The following is a 21,447-nucleotide window of genomic DNA, read 5'->3' on the forward strand; positions in this document are numbered from 1 at the left end:
GATATTTTATTTTATTTTATTTATTTTATTTTATTTGATTTGATTTGATTTATACCCCGCCCTTCCCGCTGAAGCAAAAGTTTTGACTCTCTAGATTAATAACTAAAGTTTTGATATCCAGCACATATCAATCCTTAAATATGTTTGGAGTCTGTTGAAAAAAAATTATAGGCCTTAATTCTGGCTGGCTACACACACTTTAATGTAGCAATAGTCAGACTGCAAGCACTTTGGTGGATTCAACATACTTGCTTGGTTCCAATTTACATTTATCTATCTATCTATCTATCTATCTATCTATCTATCTATCTATCTATCTATCTATCTATCTATCTATCTATCTATCTATCTATCTATCTATCTATCTATCTATCATCTATCTATTTATTTATTTCAACTTATATCCCGCCCTCTCCACAAGCGGACAGGGCGGCTTACAACATCATGTCAATACAGTTAAACCACTAAAACATACAAAACCATAATTTACATATTTCAATTTTAAAAAACATATTACAATTTTTAAAACCATTCTATGGTGCCACATTCATACAATATAGGCGGCATTGAATTTCCGAGCAGTGATCACCAGCATTCTATGTGATGTCCAGTGGCAGCCCTCTTTCTGTCAAGCATCGAAGGCCTGCTTGAACAATTCGGTCTTACAGGCCCTGCAGAACGCAGACAGATCCCGCAGGGCCCTTATGGCTTTCGGAAGGGTATTCCAAAGCTCTGGTGCTGCCACCGAAAAAGCCCTAGATCTTGTCACACATAACCTGGCTTCTTTTGGTCCGGGGGCGGACAGTAAGTTTTTTGCCTTTGAACGCAGTGCTCTCTGGGGGATATATGGAGAAAGGCAGTCCCGTAGATAGGCAGGTCCCTGACCATAAAGGGCTTTAAAGGTCAATACCAACACCTTGAAGCGAACTCGGAACACAACAGGTAGCCAGTGCAGCTCTTTCAGCACTGGCTGAATGTGCTCCCATCATGGCAGCCTCATTAACAGCTGTGCCGCAGCATTCTGCACTTTGGGGGAAAGTGAGATTGGGTGTGGAGGAGGGACATGAAGATCAGAGGCCTTTAAAAATTTCCTAATGGATTCAGGTGGGGTAGCCATGTTGATCTAAAACAGCAGAACAAAGTTTGAGTCCAGTGGCACCTTTAAGAACCAACCAAATTTTATTTTAGGCATCAGCTTTTGTGTGAATGTACACTGTTTCATTTAGATTTTCTTGTTTAAATTTTTTATTAAGTTTTAATATAAAAAGGGCAAGAAATGCATGGTTACAGAAGCAAAAGATAGAGAAGGGGGTACAAGATAGAAAACCATAGGAAAAAACCCAAAGAATTAAAGAAAAGCAGTATATATACCTGTTACATTCCTACCTGAAGACAAAATACCAAATTCTTTCTACTTGCAAGCCTTAAAATTTTACCCATTATAACCATTAAATTCTACAGTCTTCTTATTTTGTTATATACTTTTAACTAATCTGTAGATTGTAATATAAATCTAAACTATTCATCTTCAAAACATATGTGAGAAAGTCAGAGAAACTAATCATGAAACAGAGTTAACTGGTTAAACTTAGCAGTATTAGAAATAAAAGTTAACTAATTGGTTTAACAATGTTAACAGTTAACATAAGCATAAAATGTAAACATAGTTCCTTTATCCTTAATACTAATTTACTTGTTCTAGCAGAGAGAAAAAAAAGCAAAAAACACAGTACTTTGTCTATTTCATTATACAGTTTCTCTTGTCAGAAATATCAGGAGCAGATCCTTAAGATTATAAAATATTTGTGTTGCCTGTCTTATTACCAATTTACTCAAATTAACTTTTTATCTACTTTAAAATTAAAATTTAAAATTCTGTAAAGATTTTGGAGACTGTAGGTTCTGTTTTCATATTACTCTAAGATCATCTCCCACATTTGCTTATTTTTAGATAAATAAAAAATCATACAATCTCCTTGGCCCTCTCTTAATTATATTATTCTATTTAACTTCCATAAATGAGTATAACAGACTGAAGAGAGGTGTCCAAATTCTGACTTGCCATTTCAAAATTACTCATCAATCCCTTTTATTAATTCAATGTTAACCAGTTAAATGTAAAAAAGGAAAAAAGCCAAGAAAAAAAACAGTTTATAATTTCTTCTTCTTGAAAGCTATCCAAAATTTTATCGTCTTGCTGAAATCTGCCTGTTCTCTCTTTGGCACCTCCATCCTTTCTGCTGAGAGTTTTACGGCCCCCACTTCTTCACTTCCCCCTATGGAAATTTTAATCAGTCTTGATTTCCGTTCCATCTTTGTAACTGTGCACATTGGCTCCATTTTGATTTTCTTCCAGACCTTTCCGAATGAATCTTTAACTTTTTTTCTCAGCTTGACAGACATCCCTGAGGTCTCTTTATTACTCTGCTCATATCGACTTTCAAATTCGTTGTATTTCAAAATAAAAGTCTCCATCTTTCGTTGCATCAACTCTGGAAAACCACCAAGTTCCTGCTTTAAGAAGGTTATGGCACTCATAATATCTTTTTTTTCCCCACATGCTTTAGTTTGAACTGCCATTTCTTCCACAGAAAAGACTCAGTCTGTTAATCAAAGCTGAAAAGTAATTCAAAGTCCCAGTTAATCTGTTTCCTTCAGCCGCAAGTTTTTCTCCTACGTTACAATTATAGCCATTTCAGTCCTAATTAGGCATCACTGACATTTCTCTTGTAAGTATATCCCATTTTTATTCAGACCGTGTTGTAACCAAAAGGTGATCTCATTAACGCTTATTTATTTATCAACCAAATCAGTTCAAATATCTTTACTCAGTTCAATTTAGATTATTGAAAGTTTTCCAGCTTGTTCTTTACTTTTTAAAGCCTTCTTTGCGGAGAAAAAAAGGGGGGGAATTTCCCTCCTCTTCCCCTTTCTTTTGGAATAGTTTCAAATGTTGTTAAGTTAAAAGATCCATTAGCTGGTGTTGTTAGAAAGCTGACTTATTTGCATGGTAGAATTCCAGTGATTAAGATAGAAGAATGATGTATCGGAAGCTTAGTGAAAGAGAAAAGCAGTTGGGCAATCACATCTTGCTGCCATCATGGAGATCGGGCGACTGAGCACTGAATCAAACAGAAAAAACAGAGAACAACTGCCATTGTTTCTCTGGCTCCTGTAAAGTTCCTTGCCATCAGGAGGCCCTCCCCAGCTGTGGCACCCCTCCTACCGCTTGATTCGGAGGGGTCGTTGGAGCCAAGCTCCTCCGACCGTCCGATCTCAAGGTGCTGAAACCCGGAAGTCACTGTTTCATTTAGATTACACACCCACACATTTTATCTGACATGAGGCTTGTGTTTTTTTGCAATTAATCATTTATCCTATTTATTGTTTTACTGTTGTTGGTTTTATGATGTAAGCCACCCAGAGCCCATTTTGTGGGTAGGGCAGGATACAAGTTGACTAAATGAAATGAAATGAAAGTTTGATTTCTGAGTATAACTGAAAACTGAATGATTTAGGTATTAAAAGCTTCCCTAAAATCCTGATAAACTGTAGCATATGGTGAACACAGCATGTAGTGGCTCAGGTACATTGCCTTCTCATCTCAATTTATACTCCGTCCTACCCCCAGAATGGGCTCAGGGTGGCTTACATCATAAAACCAAGAAAAAACAGTAAAACAATAAATAGGATCAATAATTAAGAGCAAAAAACACCCCCATGCCTCATGTCAGATAAATATCCGTGTGTGTATGTGTGTGTGTAACCCTAGAAACTCCAGTGTCTGAAAAAATATCAAAAGGTAGCAAGGCACTGGGAAGGGGCTATGGACACCTCTTTGTTGGTATTAAAGGTGCCATTGGACTCCAATTCAATTCTCAACTGCTTTATTATCTGTATACCAATTTACACATCTTACTCAATGTGTTATTATAATCTTAGATGGATTTTTGGGTTGAACTAGAGGGCCCAAAAGGAAATTTAACTATGTGAGTTTGTTATCGCCCACTAAATCAAAAGATAGAGAACAATTATAATGTGATGGAAGGATTAAAGATAGCGGCTAAACATAAAAACTGTGTTGTAATAGGTGATTTTAACTACCTGCAGATTGATTGGGTCAATATGTGTTCAGGTCGAAAGAAATAGATTGAGTTTCTAGATGCTCTCAATAACTGTGCTATGGAGCAGATGGTCACAGAAACTACCAGGGGTGGGGCAGTCCTGGATTTGGTCCTAAGTAATGCCCAAGACTTGGTGAGAGGTGTAAAAGTGATTGCACCGCTTGGGAGCAGTGACCATAACGTTATTGATTTCACCATTTGTATAAATAGGGAGTTGCCCCAAAAGACCGGCACAACCATGTTTAACTTTAAAAGGGGTAAATTCTCTGAGATGAGGAGGCATGTGAAGCTTGGAGGCTATTTAAAACTACAATCCTAGAAGCTCAGATAAAATATATACCACAAGTTAGGAAGGGCACAAACAAGTATAAGAATAGGCTTGCATGGTGAACAAACAAAGTAATGGAAGCTGTAAAAGGTAAGAAAGACTCCTTTAAGTGGTAGTCCAAGTGAGATTAATAAAAGGGAACACAGGCTGTGGCAAATCAAATGCAAGATTGTGATCAGGTAGGCAAAAAGGGACCATGAGGAGCATATTGCAAAAAACATAAAGACCAACAATAAAAATTTCTTCAAATATATTAGAAGCAGGAAATCAGCCAGGGAGGCAGTGGGGCCTTTGAATGACCAAGGGGTAAAAGGATTACTGAAGGAGGATATGGAAATGGCTGAGAAGCTGAATGCATTTTTTGCCTAAGTCTTCACTGTGGAAGATGAGAAGTGTTTGCCTGCTCCAGAACCACTAATTTTGGAAGGGGTGTTGAAAGACCTGAGTCAAATTGAGGTGATAAGAGAGGAGGTCCTACAACTGAGTGACGAATTAAAAACTAATACGTCACCAGGTCCGGATGGCATACATCAAAGAGTTCAACAACAACAACAACAACAAGAAGCCTTTATTGGCATAAAACAGATTTAGCAGTACAAATAACAATGCAGGTAATATAAAATCCTGGAAAATAGAGTACACAGGGAAGCTAATGTACATAAAATGAGTAAAATATATGTAATTTCAAGTTTAACAAAATTAAATGAATAAAACAAATAAGATATGGTCATTCCAGAGCCAGTCTCTGTCAGATTTCCATGGCCTGTTGAAGAAATTCGGCAACCGTTAAAGTTAACTCAGAGCAGGTATCATTTAAAAGTCTGTAAACTTTGCCTGAATCAGCACAGCTCAACATAGCTGCTAAAATATCTTTCAAATATATATGACGAATATCATCATAAAGGGGGACAATTCAATAATACATGGGAGATAGTTTCGATACATTTGGGATTACAAAGACAATGTCTGGCAGAGTAATCATTCCTGTTAAATCTGCCAAATAAAATAGCAGATGGTAATGCATTGCATCTTGTTAACGAGAAAGCACGCTGTTGTTGTGGTGCTTGCAGAGAGGAGAAATATGAAGCTAATTTCCCTACAGAAAGAGGAAGTTCAAAAAGTGGGGAGCAAGTTTTGTTGGCCAGGCTATATAATGTTTGCATTTCAATATCCAAGATTCTAAGCTTAAGTTTCAAGAATGCATCTTTTAGGGATAGCATAAAAAGTGAATCTATATCAGTGCCCATAGACTTAATTTTCCGCTCAATAAATACTAGCCAATTTGACATATTGGATTCTGAGAGCAGTTGATATAGAAGGCTCTCCGAATCAGAGTAGAAATGTAGCCGTAACCAATATTTAAATAACATTAGCCACGCTTGTGTTTCCACAAGATTCATCCCTGTTTCTAAACATAGAAATGCATATGGTACGCACTTTGGGAATCCCAGGATTTTCCGTAGAAATTTTGATTGGACACCTTCAATGTTGTTGTCCAAGGCTGTGATCCAAACTGGGACCCCATATTAGAGCTGTGGTATCACTTTAGCCTTAAAGATTTTTAACGCAGCTCGGGCAAACTGATTGCCTCTACTATAAAAGAAGCGCTGAATAGCTGCAACATTAACATTGACTGACTTAATTATACAGTTACGGTGATTAGTCCAAAGTGTGTTATATTGGAAATGAATTCCTAAATATTTATAGTATTTTACTTGTTCCATCTCTTTGCCATCTATTGATCATTTAGTTGGCTTCCAAGATTTGGAAAATACAACAATTTTAGATTTGTCATAGTTCAAAAGGAGCTTATTGTAGTTAAGGAAAGTGATACAATTGGCAAACAAGCGTTTTAATCCAATTCTGGAACAAGATAGTAAAACTGTATCGTCTGCGTATAAAAGTAAGGGAACATCTGGCACCGATGTTTAGGACTATGATGATTGATATCTGACAAAAAGGGAGAAGTCTTTTATTAAAAAATTATATACTTCTAACTTTTGTCAGGTCAAATGCTCTTCATCAGACAATCTTACATCAAAAATCCCGTTAAACAAAGGGGTTAAACGAGGCTGTGTGTTGGCCCCTTTTCTGTTTAACCTCTTTCTTAATGACCTTGCTCCCTTTTTGTCAGATATCGATCATCATAGTCCTGATTGACGAATTAAAAACTAATAAGTCACCAGGTCCAGATGGCATAAATCCAAAAGTTCTGAAAGAACTCAAAGTTGAGCTTGTGGATCTCCTGACAAAAATATGTAATCTTTCATTGAAATCTGCCTCCGTTCCTGAGGACTGGAAGGTAGCAAATGTCACCCCCATCTTTAAAAAGGGTTCCAAAGGAGATCTGGGAAATTACATGCCAGTCAGTCTGACTTCAATACCGGGAAAGTTAGTGGAAACCATTATCAAGAACAGAATGAGTAGGCACATTGATGAACACAAGTTATTGAGGAATACTCAGCATGGGTTCTGTAAGGGAAGATCTTGCCTCACTAACCTTCTACAGTTCTTTGAGGGGGTGAACAAACATGTGGACAAAGGGGACCCAATAGATGTTGTTTACCTTGACTTCCAGAAAGCTTTTGATAAATTTCCTCATCAAAGGCTCCTTAGTAAGCTCGAGAGTCATGGAGTAAAAGGACAGGTCCTCTTGTGGATCAAAAACTGGCTAATTAATAGGAAGCAGAGAGTGAGTATAAATGGACAGTCTTCACAGTGGAGGACGGTAAGCAGTGGGGTGCCGCAGGGCTCAGTACTGGGTCCCATGCTCTTTTAACTTGTTCATTAATGATCTGGAGTTGGAAGTAAGCAGTGAAGTGGCCAAGTTTGCAGATGACACTAAATTGTTCAGGGTGGTAAGAACCAGAGAGGATTATGAGGCACTCCAAAGGGTTCTGTTGAGGCTGGGTGAGTGGGCATCAACGTGGCAGATGAGGTTCAATGTGGCCAAGTGCAAAGTAATGTACATTGGGGCCAAGAATTCCAGCTACAAATACAAGCTGATGGGATGTGAACTGGCAGAGACTAACCAAGAGAGAGATCTTGGGGTCATGGTAGATAACTCACTGAAAATGTCAAGACAGTGTGCGATTGCAATAAAAAAGGCCAACACCATGCTGGGAATTATTAGGAAGGGAATTGAAAACAAATCAGCCAGGATCATAATGCCCCTGTATAAATCAATGGTGCAGTCTCATTTGGAATACTGTGTACAATTCTGGTCACCGCACCTCAAAAAGGATATTATAGCATTGGAAAAAGTGCAGAAAAGGGCAACTAGAAAGGTTTGGAACACTTTCCCTATGAAGAAAGGTTAAAATGCTTGGGGCTCTTTAGCTTGGTGAAATGTCGACTGCAGGGTGACGTGATAGAGGTTTACAAGATTATGCATGGGATGGAGAAAGTAGAGAAAGAAGTACTTTTCTCCCTTTCTCACAAAACAAGAACTCATGGGCATTCAATGAAATTGCTGAGCAGTCAGGTTAAAATGGATAAAAGGAAGTATTTCTTCACCCAAAGGGTGATTAATATGTGGAATTCACTACCACAGGAGGTGGTGGCAGCTACAAGCATAGCCAGCATTAAGAGGGGATTGGATAAAAATATGGAGCAGAGGTCCATTTGTGGCTATTAGCCACAGTATATATATGGTATATATGTGTGTGTGTGTATATGTGTGTATATGTATGTATGTACATGTGTGTGTATATACACACACATATCTTGGTCACTGTGTGACACAGAATGTTGGACTGGATGGGCCATTGGCTTGATCCAACATGGCTTCTCTTATGTTTATTGCTCAGTTACTTCCCCCTTCCCCCTTACCTATATGTATTACTTGAGGAAGTCTGTTTCAGTGAATCTTAAGGAGTGGACATACTAAGCCTCTCAGTTCTCACTTGTACCCATAATGGAACGTGATTTGACTTATAGATACCACTGGACTCAAACCTCATTCCATTCCCAGATCTGTTTGTTAACTCTTGTATTTGTATGCTAATTTTCTGCCATTCACAGATCTTTCTCACATCCAATCTCAGTTATAATCACCCAGTATTTATGCATCTTGGCTTTCCTGACAACCACTCAACCCCTGTTAGTAAAGGTTGAGGAAACTGTTTTCAATGTATCTGATGAAGTGTGCTTGCACAGGATAGCATATACCCAGAATAAAACTTTGTTGGTCTTAAAGGTGTCACTGAAACCAAACTTTGTTCAACTAGTTAATGATTGGAGAAGAAACTGGGGGGAAGAATAGCACTGTATCCTAGGTTTGGAGTCATGGTAATGGGCACTGTTCTGAATTGCCTCAAAATGTACTTGTACTCACTTGAAGTGAGAAGAACATTGCCACTACTCTAAACTTTGCTCATTGCTCAGAAACTGTTTTGTATTCTGGGTCAGAGACCCATGAATTTACCAATCAAAAGTATCTGTGACGCCATAGTTTTGTAAATTTCAGTACAATGTTACCCTTATTAATGAGGCAGATACAAGACAACTGTAAGTGAATGTCCAGGGGAACTTATAAAATGTTCCCCTAAAGGCTTTTCTGTATTGCCTTTTACTGTCAAATTTGTGACCATTGGTTTGTCCTATGCACATGATATGTATATTTGCAGATCTTAAAGCGACTATTCTAAAAGTGATTTTCAACAACAGGACACAATAGGTGACCTCTGAGATACTACTATAACCACTGGCCAACTTCCACCTTTTCCTGGGTTTGGCCCAGTCCATAGGCATTGTTGGGGGGGTTTCCCTGAATTTATGGGGAACTTCTCCATAAACCCATAGGTAGTGATAATGGAGGCCCCTCCTTGTGATGTCACTGGCTCCTTCCTGTGATGTCACTAGATCCCAGTTCTTTTAAGGACCTAGGATAGCAACACCTCTGGCACAGCCCCAGCTCCCCCCTCAGGAAATTGGAAAGTCTACGCCCCTGTGCCCAGACACATGATTGTGAAGGAACAGTTAACTGACTCTAAATTTACCCCATATATTACTCCCAGGGGGATGTAGACTTGTTGCTCAAAGGGAAAAAACTTCCCCCACATGCTACTGGAGATTGACTGCAGCAATCATTCTATGAAAATAAAATAAGTAGTCTCTCCTGGGGAGGATCGCAATGCCCTTCCATGCTCTGTGGAGTAAAATTTCAGTTTCTTATTTTTTAAAACAGCATGTGCATTCAGCTTGGCTTCCCATGCATATTTGATTTATAATCTGTAGATCTTAAACAGTAATGTAGACAAATTGAAATAGACACAATCCTGCCAACATCTCTATTGTGGTATATTTTTCTTGATGTTTGCACAATTCTATAATAACAGAGCAAAGTGCTTTACCAAGAGGCAGTGACTTGCCTAAAACCACACAATGAGTTTATGGCTTAGATGAGGCTTGATCCCAGCCTAGATGAGTATTTAACCATGGGCTTGCAATTCATTTCTGGTTTTGTGGTGTGCTTCACATGTGGTGTGACATGAGTTATTCTGTTAGTGGCATTGTGAAGGAGAGGGGAGAACTAGATGAGATTACTGTAGACAGAAATAGTCACTTTGATTACATGGTGCATATGTCTTAAAATTCTCATGAGCTGTCCAACCCATTGTTAGGTTAGGATCAGAGTTTTCAGTGCTATGAAACTGACACAAATGATTTCTTCTAGATGGCAATGATATCGCCATTAGCTTTAGTTTCCAAGAAGTTGAGGCAAAATGCAAACAAGAATATGAGATTTGGCTAGAACAACAAAAAGAAGTTGAAGATGACAAAATGAAGAAGCTGATAGAGGAGAAGGAGATGGAAGAAATGGAAAATGAGATGGAGATGGACAAGAGACGGAAAAGACAAGAGGAGCTGGAGGCAGAAAGAATGAAGTTAGAAATGTTGCATGCGGTAAAATTTTAAACTAGAATTGGAAATGTCTTAATCTCTGTTGATTTGCATGCATAAAATCAATTTTGTAGTATAATATGCACATGTGATGGATTGATAGAAGTTGATGCAACTTAGTCAACTATCTTAAATCTTGCATATATGCATATATCTCTGGTATTTTATATGCTTTTATTACCAGTAATGTACATTATATATTTAGAACACCTTCCTGGAAGAGAGCCATGTTCTAGCAATCAGCTTTTTTTGGCCACAAATGAAATTGTGTTATTTTTTCAAATTGAATCATATTAAGCATTGTTAGTAAAGTATTTTATTTTTTGCTTCTATATTTGACAACAGTGACGTACCAACAAACAATGTTTCTATAGTGTGACACCCAGAACTTTGTTTTTAGTTGGATTTTGCCATTTTATGTATTATAGTTCTCCAGCCTTTCTCTTTTGCATATGCTCTCGTACATATGTGCAGATTCAAAGCCATCATTTTAGTCTTCGTGCTAAAATGGAGATCTGGGCATTGTATAAACTAGAGCTGTCTCTGAAATAGCTTCAAGAGGAACTGTGAAGAATGAAATAGTTATATTATTGTTTGGCTTTGGAAGTTCATATGCCTTCAGCTAGCTTCTGGACACAGCTCCAGTGCATGCACAGATTTTCCTTACCTGAAACAGCTTTTCTGTTACTTTAGTGAGGGGGACCAAACCTCATAATTTCTTGTTTTGTGGGCAAGCACAAAAACTTTCCTCCTCTCTTCCCCCCACTCCCCAAGTAGGACACAATGATCACAAAGTTATTTACAGAAGCAGTATCTATAGTACTCTAGTGTACTAAATCAACTGCCATATTCCAGTGATTATCAATATTACCAAAGTACATTAAAGTGATGTTAATGAGGTTCTCTGTTTTGTGCAGCATCAGCAAGCTGTTTTAGATGAGGCACTACAAAAAGAGGAGGAAGCTTGGAAAGAACAATTGATACAACACAAGGTAATTTACATGCAATAATCTTGACTAGAACTAAATGCTGGCATTATAGTCTCTGGGTGCAATCACACAAGAGATTCGGTTCACCCTAGCTACCCCTGTCCTCTTGATTAAACAGGTGTGATCATACGTACACATCTGTTCCCCATGTCCAACCTGTCCTTACCTAATTGTAGGATGGTCTGGGACTGGATTAAACAGCCACAGGGAACTTCTTGGTAGCAAATCTCCAAAGCATGCATGGCACGTTTCCTGCCTGTCTGAACGGCCGGAGCTCATGATTTCATTTCATTTCATTTCACATTTTATTTGTATCCCGCCCTCCCCGCCGAAGTGGCTCAGGGCGGCTAAGAACAAGAACTTAATACATACAATGTACAATATATAACATTTCAACTACAATTGATTAAAATCTATTAAAATTCTAAAAACAAAGACATTAGTATATTGGTGCTATATTCGCTGGCAAGTTTACTTAGCAGTTTAGCAGTTTGAGTCGGTGAATGCCATTCGGAACAAGATGGTCTTGCAGGCCCTGCGGAACTGTTCAAAGTCCCGCAGGGCCCGCATTTCTTCTGGAAGCTGATTCCACAGCTGTGGAGCCATAGCAGAGAAAGCCCGAGTACGGGTGCTCTGGAGTTTTACCTCTTTTGGCCCGGGAATAGTCAGCAGGTTCTTCCCTGCTGATCTCAGTGCTCTCTGGGGCTCGTACGGGGAGAGACGGTCCCTAAGGTAGGCAGGTCCTCGGCCATATAGGGCTTTAAAGGTAATAACCAGCACATTGTAACGAATCCGGTATGTAACTGGTATGTAATCCGGTATGATGCTCCTCTTGCGTGTGTGTGACCCATGCCTCTCCCAGCAGCAGGGCAGAGGCTGTGTGATTGCTGCAGCATGCATCAGAGCACCATTTTTTTCAAAGTAAAAGATGGCCACAGCAAATTTTAAGTGTGATCACATCCTCTGTGTAGGAAAATAAGGCCATAATCTGCATTAATGCATATAACTGTTCTAACATGAAAGGCTTGGCATCTGTATAAATCTGAATAGCAAATATTTGAGATTTATTATAACAGTGGCCCTTTTAATTAGAATTATATTTATGTAGGCAGTCCTTGGTGTTTAATTTTTGAATGTTTGAAAATACATCTATCCCATGAAATGAAATTCTGATATGTTTTTAAAACACATCTGTATACTCTTTCTGTCCCCTTTTTGTTCATAGGTATAAGGTCTTCAACAACCGTAAACCATAGAATAATGACATACAAGAATTTTAATTTTACTTTAGCCCTTTACACCTAGAAGAAGCATCTGCCAAAGCCTTTGCAATGGCTGCTGTAGAATCATAGTTTACATCTGAAAGCAGGGTTTGGGAAACTTGATTCTGATGAGATGCTAACAGTACAGTATCATAATCATTATTTCTCTGATAAAGTAGCAGTGTCATCCTAAGTAGAGTTACATCTTTCTAAATTTATTAATTTCAATGGAGTTGAAGGTTGTAACTCTGCTTAGGATGGGCACAGTGTGAAACTGAATTAGTGACCAAATGAAATCTCATCAAAGACCTACGGTATCTTTTTTGTTGTTGTTCAGTCGCACAGTCGAGTCCGACTCTTTGCGACCCCATGGACAAAGTCACGCCAAGCCCTCCTGTCTTCCACCATCCTCCAAAGTCTGCTCAAATTCATGTTTGTTACATCATTAACACTGTCCAGCCATCTCATCTTTTGCTGTCCCCTTCTTCTTTCGCCTTCGGTCCTAACATCAGGATCTTCACGAGTGAGTGCTTCCTTCTCATTGTGTGGCCAAAGTATTTGACCTTCAGCTTCAGCATCTGACCTTCCAGGGAATAGTCTGGGTTGATTTCCCTTACGACTGACTGATTGGATCTTCTTTCATTCCAAGGAACTCTCAAGAGTCTTCTCCAGCACCACATCTCAAAAGCATCTATTCTTTTGCGCTTGGCCTTCCTTATGGTCCAGCTCTCACAGCCATACATTACTACTGGGAATACCATCGCTTTGACTATACAGACTTTTGCTGGCAGGGTGATGTCTCTATTTTTTATTATACTGCCTAGGTATGCCATAGCTGCTCTCCCAAGGAGCAAATGTCTTTTAATTTCATGGCTACAGTCACCATCAGAAATGTCAAGTCTGTCACTACTTCCATGTCTTCCCCTTCTATTTGCCAAGGTGTGATGGGGCCAGATGCCATGATCTTAGTTTTTTTGATGTTGAGTTTCAAGCCTACTTTTGTGCTCTCCTCTTTCACCCTAAACAAGAGGTTCTTTAAGTCCTCCTCACTTTCTGCCATTAGACTAGTGTCATCTGCGCATCTGAGGTTGTTGATGTTTTTCCCGGCAATATTAATTCCGGCTTCTGCTTCATCCAGGCCAGCATTCCGCATGATGTACTCTGCATATAAATTAAATAAGCAGGTTGACACTATACATCCTTGTCAAACTCCTTTTCCTATTCTAAACCAATCAGTTGTTCCATATCCCGTTCTGACAGTTGCTTCTTGACCCTTATACAGGTTTCTCAAGAGACATGTGAGGTGGTCTGGTACTCCCATCTCTTTAAGGACTTGCCACAGTTTGTTGTGATCCACACAATCAAAGGCAGAAATAGGTAGTCAGTGAAGCAGAAATAGATGTTTTTCTGATACTTCCGTGCTTTCTCCATAATCCATCTAATGTTGGCAATTTGATCTCTAGTTCCTCTACCTCTCTGAAACCCAGCTTGAACTTCTGGTAGTTCTCAATCGACATACTGCTGAAGCCTAGCAGTTACATTTTTCGGGGGGCACTGATGCCCCGCCAGTGCCCCACACGACCTTCCCTCTAGTTGCTCTCCCTCTCTGACACCCTCCCCTCCCCCCCCCAAGGAAGGGAGGGTGGCGATGAGAGTGACAGGCAGGAGAATGGGCAACAATAGGGGCTTGGAGAGAGGGGAAGGAGGCGAGAAGGCAGCGATCAGGGCTGGGAGGGAGGGAAAGAGGCCAGGAGAAGCCGGATCGGGACTGGGACTGGGAGGAAGGCGGTGATCAGGGCTTGGAAGGGAGGGAAGAAAAGAGGCCAGGAGAAGCTGGTGATCGGGGCTGGGACTGGGAGGAAGGGGAAGAAGGCGGGGAGAAGGCTGAGATCGGGGCTTGCAAGGGAGGGAGGGGAAGAGGCCAGGAGAAGCTGGTGATCAGGGCTGGGACTGGGAGGGAGGGGAAGGAGGCAGGGGGAAGGCAGAGATCAGGACTTGGAAGAGAGGGAGGGGAAGAGGCCGGGAGAAGCTGGCGATTGGGACTAGGAGGGAGGGGAAGGAGGTGGGGGGAAGGTGGAGATCAGGGCTGGGAATGGAGGTAGGGGAAGAGGCCAGGAGAAGCCAGAGATCGGGGCTGGGGCTGGGACTGGGAGGGAGGGGAAGGAGGTGGGGAGAATGCAGCAATCGAGGCTTGGAAGGAAGGAAGGGAAACTGGGAAAGAGGCCAGGAGAAGCAGCCCCCCAATAATCAGCTGTTTCGTGGGCCCTTTAACTAGCATGGGGGCTGGGGCTGCTTCTGCCTCCAGCCCCGCAGTGCTATTTTAATGGGGGGAAGGGAGGGTGGTGGTGAGGGGCAGGCAAGGAAGAGCTTCTCTTCCCTCCTTTCCCTGCTACTTTCCCTGCCACCACCCTCCCTTCCTTCCCCACCATTAAAATAGTGCCCAGAGCTGGAGGCAGAAGCAGCCCCAGCCCATGTGCTAGTTAAAGGGCCCGCGAAGCAGCTGATTGGGGGCCCTTTAACTCCAGCGGGAGGCTGGAACTGCTTCTGCCCTCGCCTGCCAAATGCTCATGGGGCCAGCAGCAGCCCCCAGAACCATGGCAGAGGCCCAGGGGGCTGGTCGGGGTCTCCAGTCAGGGGGCCTCACCCAGAAGTTGGGGGGACTGTGCCCCCACATGCCCCCTCATAGCTAAGGGCCTGGTTTTCCTGCTCCTTCCTCTTGGTCTGGCGTCAGTGGTCCTTGAGGATCAGAGCCCTACAAAAGGGAATAACTTTTTAAAGAATTCAGAAATGGTTCAAAGCGTTTGTGCAGGTGGGCCAGAGATTAACACTAATACAGGTATTAGGTCTAAAGCATCTAGCTCAAAGGACCAAACAGCTGTCGATGCCTAAAGTCAGATATGAGTTTAGATCCCAAAAAAGCAGTCCATACTCTGCTAAACAAGGAAAAGGTGAGAAGACAGATTTTTGAACTTTTTAAAAAAGCACACCAACAGTCTGCTTTAGCATAAAGCTGTTGGGAAACTGTACTAAGTAAAACTAGTCTAGTTGCCATGGGTACCTCGCAGATATGGTGCAGTAGACCACGAATGACACTCCCCTATGTGATCAATCTGACCCTCAACAGAAAAAGGCAGTGAATTGCTTTTTGGACACTGCTAGGACAGTTGTAAATGGTATGCCGCTGTTAATGACCACTTGTGTGATGTATATAAGTTTACTTCCTTAGTATGTCCAATATTGTTTCTGTCTTAGAAATTGATTCAAAATTTACACATGCAAATAGAAGAAGAACAAATGGCCTTTGAAGAACAGAAAGCAAAGGAAAAAAAACAGATGGTGGAGCAGCAGAATATGGCAGCCCAAAAAATCCAAGCTTCCTTTCGAGCATTCCAAGTCTACAAAACTTATGCCCCCGTCTTGAAAGAATGGAGAGCAGAACTGAAAAGGAAAAGAGACCTGAACAAAGAAATAGAAAGGGAGCATAGAGAAAAGGAGGAAAGGCTAAGGAAGAGGGCTCTGGAGAAGAAGCAAAAAGAGGAGGGGGAGAGAAAAAGGCGGGAGGAAAAAGAAAGGGAAGAGATTGAGGAAAGGATGAAGAGGCACAGAGAATATGAAAGTATGAAAGAATTGGTGAGACGTCAGAAAGGAGAACAGTTGATTTTGCTAGAACAGAAAAGGAGAGAAAAAAACAATCTAAATGGTTTAACTGAATGGAAAATGGAACTTGAAAGTACAGGTAAACAATTAAAAATGACAAAGGAGGAACAAGAAATCAGAAAAGTAAAAGAGGACAATAAAACTGAAGAAATTCCAGTGACTGAAAATATAAATCATGATGTAGAAATAGCAGAAAAAATAAAAGAAATAGAAAAAGTAGAAGAGGAAGAAGATAAAACTTCCAAAATGAAAAGTGGGATGGCATCCACAAACATGGAGGAAGATTTGGAAATAGCAGAGAAGGAGGGGGAAAATGAAAAAGTGAATGAACAAGATAAAGATATGACAGAAGAACTGAAACAAATTTTGCAAAAGCAACAGATTAAACTGACACGGGAATTAAGATTAAAGGAAGAAGAACAAGTCAGTTTATGGCACGATAGTGGAGGAGAAAAACAAAAATCTGGAAAGACAGAATTTCTTAACGAGATAAATAACAACAGCTTAGTAGAGAAAGGCATACTTGATATAGAAGACTGTGGTTCAGCTACCGCAGACTATCGGACAGATAGTACAGCAAGAATGCTGGATATCAAAACTGTTGTTCCTGCAAAGACTACAGTAGTTGATGAGGAGAGTGGTGCACAAAGCAATCACATTAATATGGATGTTCAGTTATGTTCTGTAGACAGTGGACAAATAGATAAATCTTATGCATCTGAAAACATTAAGAGAGAACCTGCAAAAAAAGAAATTTGTGGTGAAGTGGATGATCTTTGGACTGAAGGGGAAATCTCAGTCAAACCTTTTGAGAAACCAAACATACATTATGATTCTATTGAAGAGAAGAGATTAACGTGGATGAAAACTTGCAAATCCTGGTCAAGTACTTATAGGGAACACAAAAGAAAGAAAATAGTTGAAAGAGACAAGCCACGGAAATGCTCAGCTAGTTCATTGCCTCCTCTGAATGTTGCCATGATAATCCAGGCTGGCCCTTGGAACACTCTACAACAGGTAATTATATATATTAATGTTAGTATGTGTGTGTTAGATGTCCTTATCCAAACCCAGGCTGATGTTACCCCTGACAGCTTTATTAAAATGTTGCCTTTGATCTTATATTGGGGCAGTTAGCACAAGGCAGAGATTAGTGAGAGATGGGGTAAAGAAAAAGGATCTGTTAGGAATGCTTACAGAGATCATTCTTGATAAATCTTTATTGGAGTCAATAACCAGGCAATTATAAAAAGAAGTAAATTTTATTGTAGAATAATAGAACACACAGATTGGAGAACTTACATGCAAGATATTGAAATGAAAGGTGGTAGTGGGTATGGGAGCAGGGGAAGGGCAGTTATGGATGATACTTTACCGATCTTGGAGAGTTGATTAGCCAGAGGTTCTGGATAAGGGTGTACATGGAAATGTACACTAACACATATAAAGAAACTTGATGTGTTGCTTTTTCTCTGGTCACCCAAGCAAGGCACACTGGGCATGTGCTAAACTAGCTATATTTTTATGCCAAAATGTATTTTGAGGGTATGATAACATAGGTGAGCTAATATGACAATGGTGTGATGGGTTTAGGAGGTTCTGACAAAAGGACTGTTTGAATTTCCCAGGTGTTAAACAAAATGGGGGATGTTTCTTAATAGGTGTGAGTAAGCAGCTATATGTTGGTAGTTTAGTATAACTGGAAAGTTAATGATCTTTTCGATAGCCTGGCATAAAGGAGGAAATGTACATGTAAGACAAATAGAAGAATTACTTCAGGAATGAAGAAATTAACTGGACAGAGGACATGCCATAAATTCCATGGCATGACAGGAAGGGAGTCAGGAAACACATCAAATATAATCCACTCAAGATAGTAAAGATGGGCCAGATGCGTGACCCCTTTGTCTGTGCATTTTTACTAGACAATAGGTAGTGTCTTAGCCATTAGCTGCTGGAAACTTGGGCTATAGAATAATTCAGAGAATGAGGAAGAGATAGAGAGGTGAGGGACACTGCTTGGAGGAGTCTGGCATCTCTCTCTCTCAGACCAATATCTGTGTTCTCCTTAAAGAACATTTCTCTTTGCCAAGTCTGACCTTCTGGGGTGCTGTGCCGTTAGGAGGTTCTGGTGCTCTCTAGAGTGTTGGAGTGTCTCTGTTCATGTGGAAAGACTGCCCCAGCTGAAGGGGCTGATGCCAGTGTTACACAAAGAAATTTTGTTAAGGGAGGTTGCTGCAAAGCAAAGTTAAAAAATACCAAATGCAGTCTGCTCTCGCTCTAGTCTGGTGGGTGCCACCAGTCCTTTCTGTCTATCTCACAGCACAGAGAAAGGACAAGTGTCCTGCCTTCTCAGGGAATTAACAAGAAAAATCAGCCCTGCAGAGTAGGACTGCAGACTGAATTTCCAAATGCAAAAGATTACATGGTAGGGTGGTCAGTAGTCAAGGCTTCTGGAAATAGGCTTTGAGGTCAGTGAAGGCAAAAACCCGCAAGATAAAATATAATTAATTTTATTAAGGTGCAGAATAGTTTAAAAGACAGACTGTGAAGGAATAAAACAACTATATGCTCATCCAGCTAGTACAGCAAAGCAAGGTCTCAGGGTACCAGATATAAATCCAAAAGCTGACAGCAACAGCTTTTATTATTTACTTTTGTAAATACTTTTGTACTCTTGTCTTCAGAGACACAAAGGGCCATAGCCCATATGAGCAGCAATTCAAGATGGGTACCAAGAACAAAGTAACTGCATAGTGGAGTAGTTATCTTAAGCTGTGCTAAGAAGCCACTGACATACTTGGCAACATGTAGCTACTTTATGGTGAAGGTCTCTGATGAACCTCAGGCCTGTTAGGCCAATCAGAAACCTGAGAGGTGATGTGTCTCTCTTCCAGCATTGCTAAGCACGTGATGCATAGAGTGATTGACCAAGGAAAAGAAACAAAGCTATACTGCAGATTAGTCTCTCTTGTTTCCACAGGTGAAAACTATAGTTCAGTCACTTGGAATGTGTTAATGGAATCATCCAGGGTAAACTGGTATTCCCTTCCACTTCACACATACCCAGCTACATGTTATCTTACTGGCAAGTTCATGCTGACTTTGGTTTCTAACCATCTCTGGGAATGTATGTGTAGGCCTCACTGCCTGAACCAAAGATTTTTTTAGACAGGCATAAATTTGCAAAGGAACCATTTTCTTTACAGTTGTATACACACACACACATATTTTAAAAGTTGTCTTCTGTAATCCTTGTAAATGGACAGCCTCTGCTGTCAACACAGACAAGATTTTTCTCCTTGGAGCAAATAAGAAATTAACACTAATTGTGTTGAAAGTACTGACCATTATAGAAAATATTAGTGTATCTAATTTGCAATGTGGCCCCCATCTGTAGACACTTAAATCTGGAGAATGGAGCCATGGACAGACAATGCAGTTTTTTGTACAAATATGAGACAAGTGCCAAGAAAAAAAAATCTGATTTTAAAAAAATCTGATTAAAAAAAAAATCTTGGGGGGGGGGGGAGTTAAAACTCCCTGATATAACCAAAACAGTGCCTCTAGCTTTATGAAACAAATTACCTCAGTGGCCATTGCTGGGTAACCAAAACTGTATTGCCAAGCCTTCCAGCCTTAGTTTCTGTCAGTAAAAGGCAGGAGGAGGGGTCAGGGCTATTTTGGCCTTTGAGGAAGGACTTACCAGGGTCAAGCCTACTGCCACTGGGCAGCTGGCTGTCACCTGATTACATGACTCACCCAGCCCTGGCCACTTCCTCCTGTTTAACCACAGCCAACCCAAGAAAGCCAGTGTGGCTAGTGTTTCAGACTGGCATCTGGAATACTCAGGTCTGAATTTCCACTCTAATATAGAAGCCCACTGGGTAACTTTGGACCAGTTACAAATTCTCAGTCAAACCTACCTCTCAATATCGTTGGGAGGATACAGTGGAGGAGAGGAGAATGCTGTAAGCTGCTTTGGGTCCCTATTGTAGAGAAAACCGGGTACAAATGAAGTAAATAATAAATATAGCTGAAGAAGGGGAGAGCAGATAAAAGCTTGGTGATGGGTGGAAATGGAAGAAAGTAAGCATGGAAAAGTTGTCATAGGGGTTGCCAGGAGGGAGAAAATAGGAAATAGTGTGGGAAGGGGGTTATCAAGGAAAGTGAAATGTTCTCCTATGTCCTTGCAGGTTACCTACTTCCCAACTGGGGTGACAGCTGGCACTACACAATGACTGGAATCCAACTGAAGAGTTGGATAGAGGCTGCCAGGGGGGTGGAAGGCGGGAAAGCTAAAGACAGGAATAGATAAAGATAGGTTGGCTGGTAGATGGGAAGGAGAAAATGAAACAGAAAAAGGGGAACAAGCAATTGGGGCTTTCAATGAAGGGAAATAGTGGAAGAGGGAAAATGAGATGACGCCCACAAGTCCTTGGTATTCCCTACTTTTTACTTTCCTAATTGACTTGTGTGGTTTCACTGTTACCAACCATGAACTAATTTGAATCTACATGGTATCCTAGCAGTTCTACTTTCTACCAGCTAGACACTCCAGTCTAATTATAACATCGGTATGCAAGTTCACTGCAAAACACTACTGAAATATCCAGCACATGGAGGGAATGAACAGGTTCAAAGACAACAACAGTTTAAATATTGCTAGTAGACTATGCCTTAATAGATGGAAAAGGAGAAAGTTGTAGCATGGAACAATTGTTGGCATAATGCACTCTGAGTAAAATATTTGGAGACATTTGTAGTGTTTATATTGAGTTTTCCACTATGGTGCACAGGAGTCAGGAATGATACTCCCTCTCTCTTGTGGTGTCATTTTGGATTTCTTTCCCATATTTTTCTTGGACAGAGACCAGATGTTGGGTAATTTGTTACTGTGAGGCTTCTATTATGTGTGTGTATAATTTACATTTTTTGCCTTATTAAATACATATAGGTTACCACGGTTGCATTTGAAGACTTACCTGGCTGCAGCCTTTCCACTTTGTCACAATGTTCCAGACTTCAGTTTTTGTGTCTCAGGCGCTGTGGATTAATTGCTTTGGAAGGACTTAGCAACTGTAAAGATCTGAAGTACATAGATGTAGAGGTACCAAATATTTTATTTCCCTTTTTGAAGGGGAAACTAATTTTAAATGGATTGTAGTATCTCTTGCTCTAGC

The 21,447-nt window shown here is 40.5% G+C and overlaps 1 protein-coding gene across 1 annotated transcript in view; it reads left to right on the plus strand.

Moving 5' to 3' along the window:
* Nucleotides 1-21,447, plus strand: part of LRRIQ1 (leucine rich repeats and IQ motif containing 1) — a 200,674-nt gene that overhangs the window by 26,673 nt on the left and 152,554 nt on the right. The window contains exons 6-9 of the mRNA XM_060245148.1: nucleotides 10,130-10,359; nucleotides 11,274-11,348; nucleotides 15,860-17,281; nucleotides 21,222-21,374. Of these exons, the coding sequence (XP_060101131.1) occupies nucleotides 10,130-10,359; nucleotides 11,274-11,348; nucleotides 15,860-17,281; nucleotides 21,222-21,374 (1,880 nt within the window). The remainder of the gene's footprint in view (nucleotides 1-10,129; nucleotides 10,360-11,273; nucleotides 11,349-15,859; nucleotides 17,282-21,221; nucleotides 21,375-21,447) is intronic.

Source organism: Heteronotia binoei, chromosome 8 (assembly GCF_032191835.1).
Source record: "Heteronotia binoei isolate CCM8104 ecotype False Entrance Well chromosome 8, APGP_CSIRO_Hbin_v1, whole genome shotgun sequence".
NCBI lineage: Eukaryota > Metazoa > Chordata > Lepidosauria > Squamata > Gekkonidae > Heteronotia > Heteronotia binoei.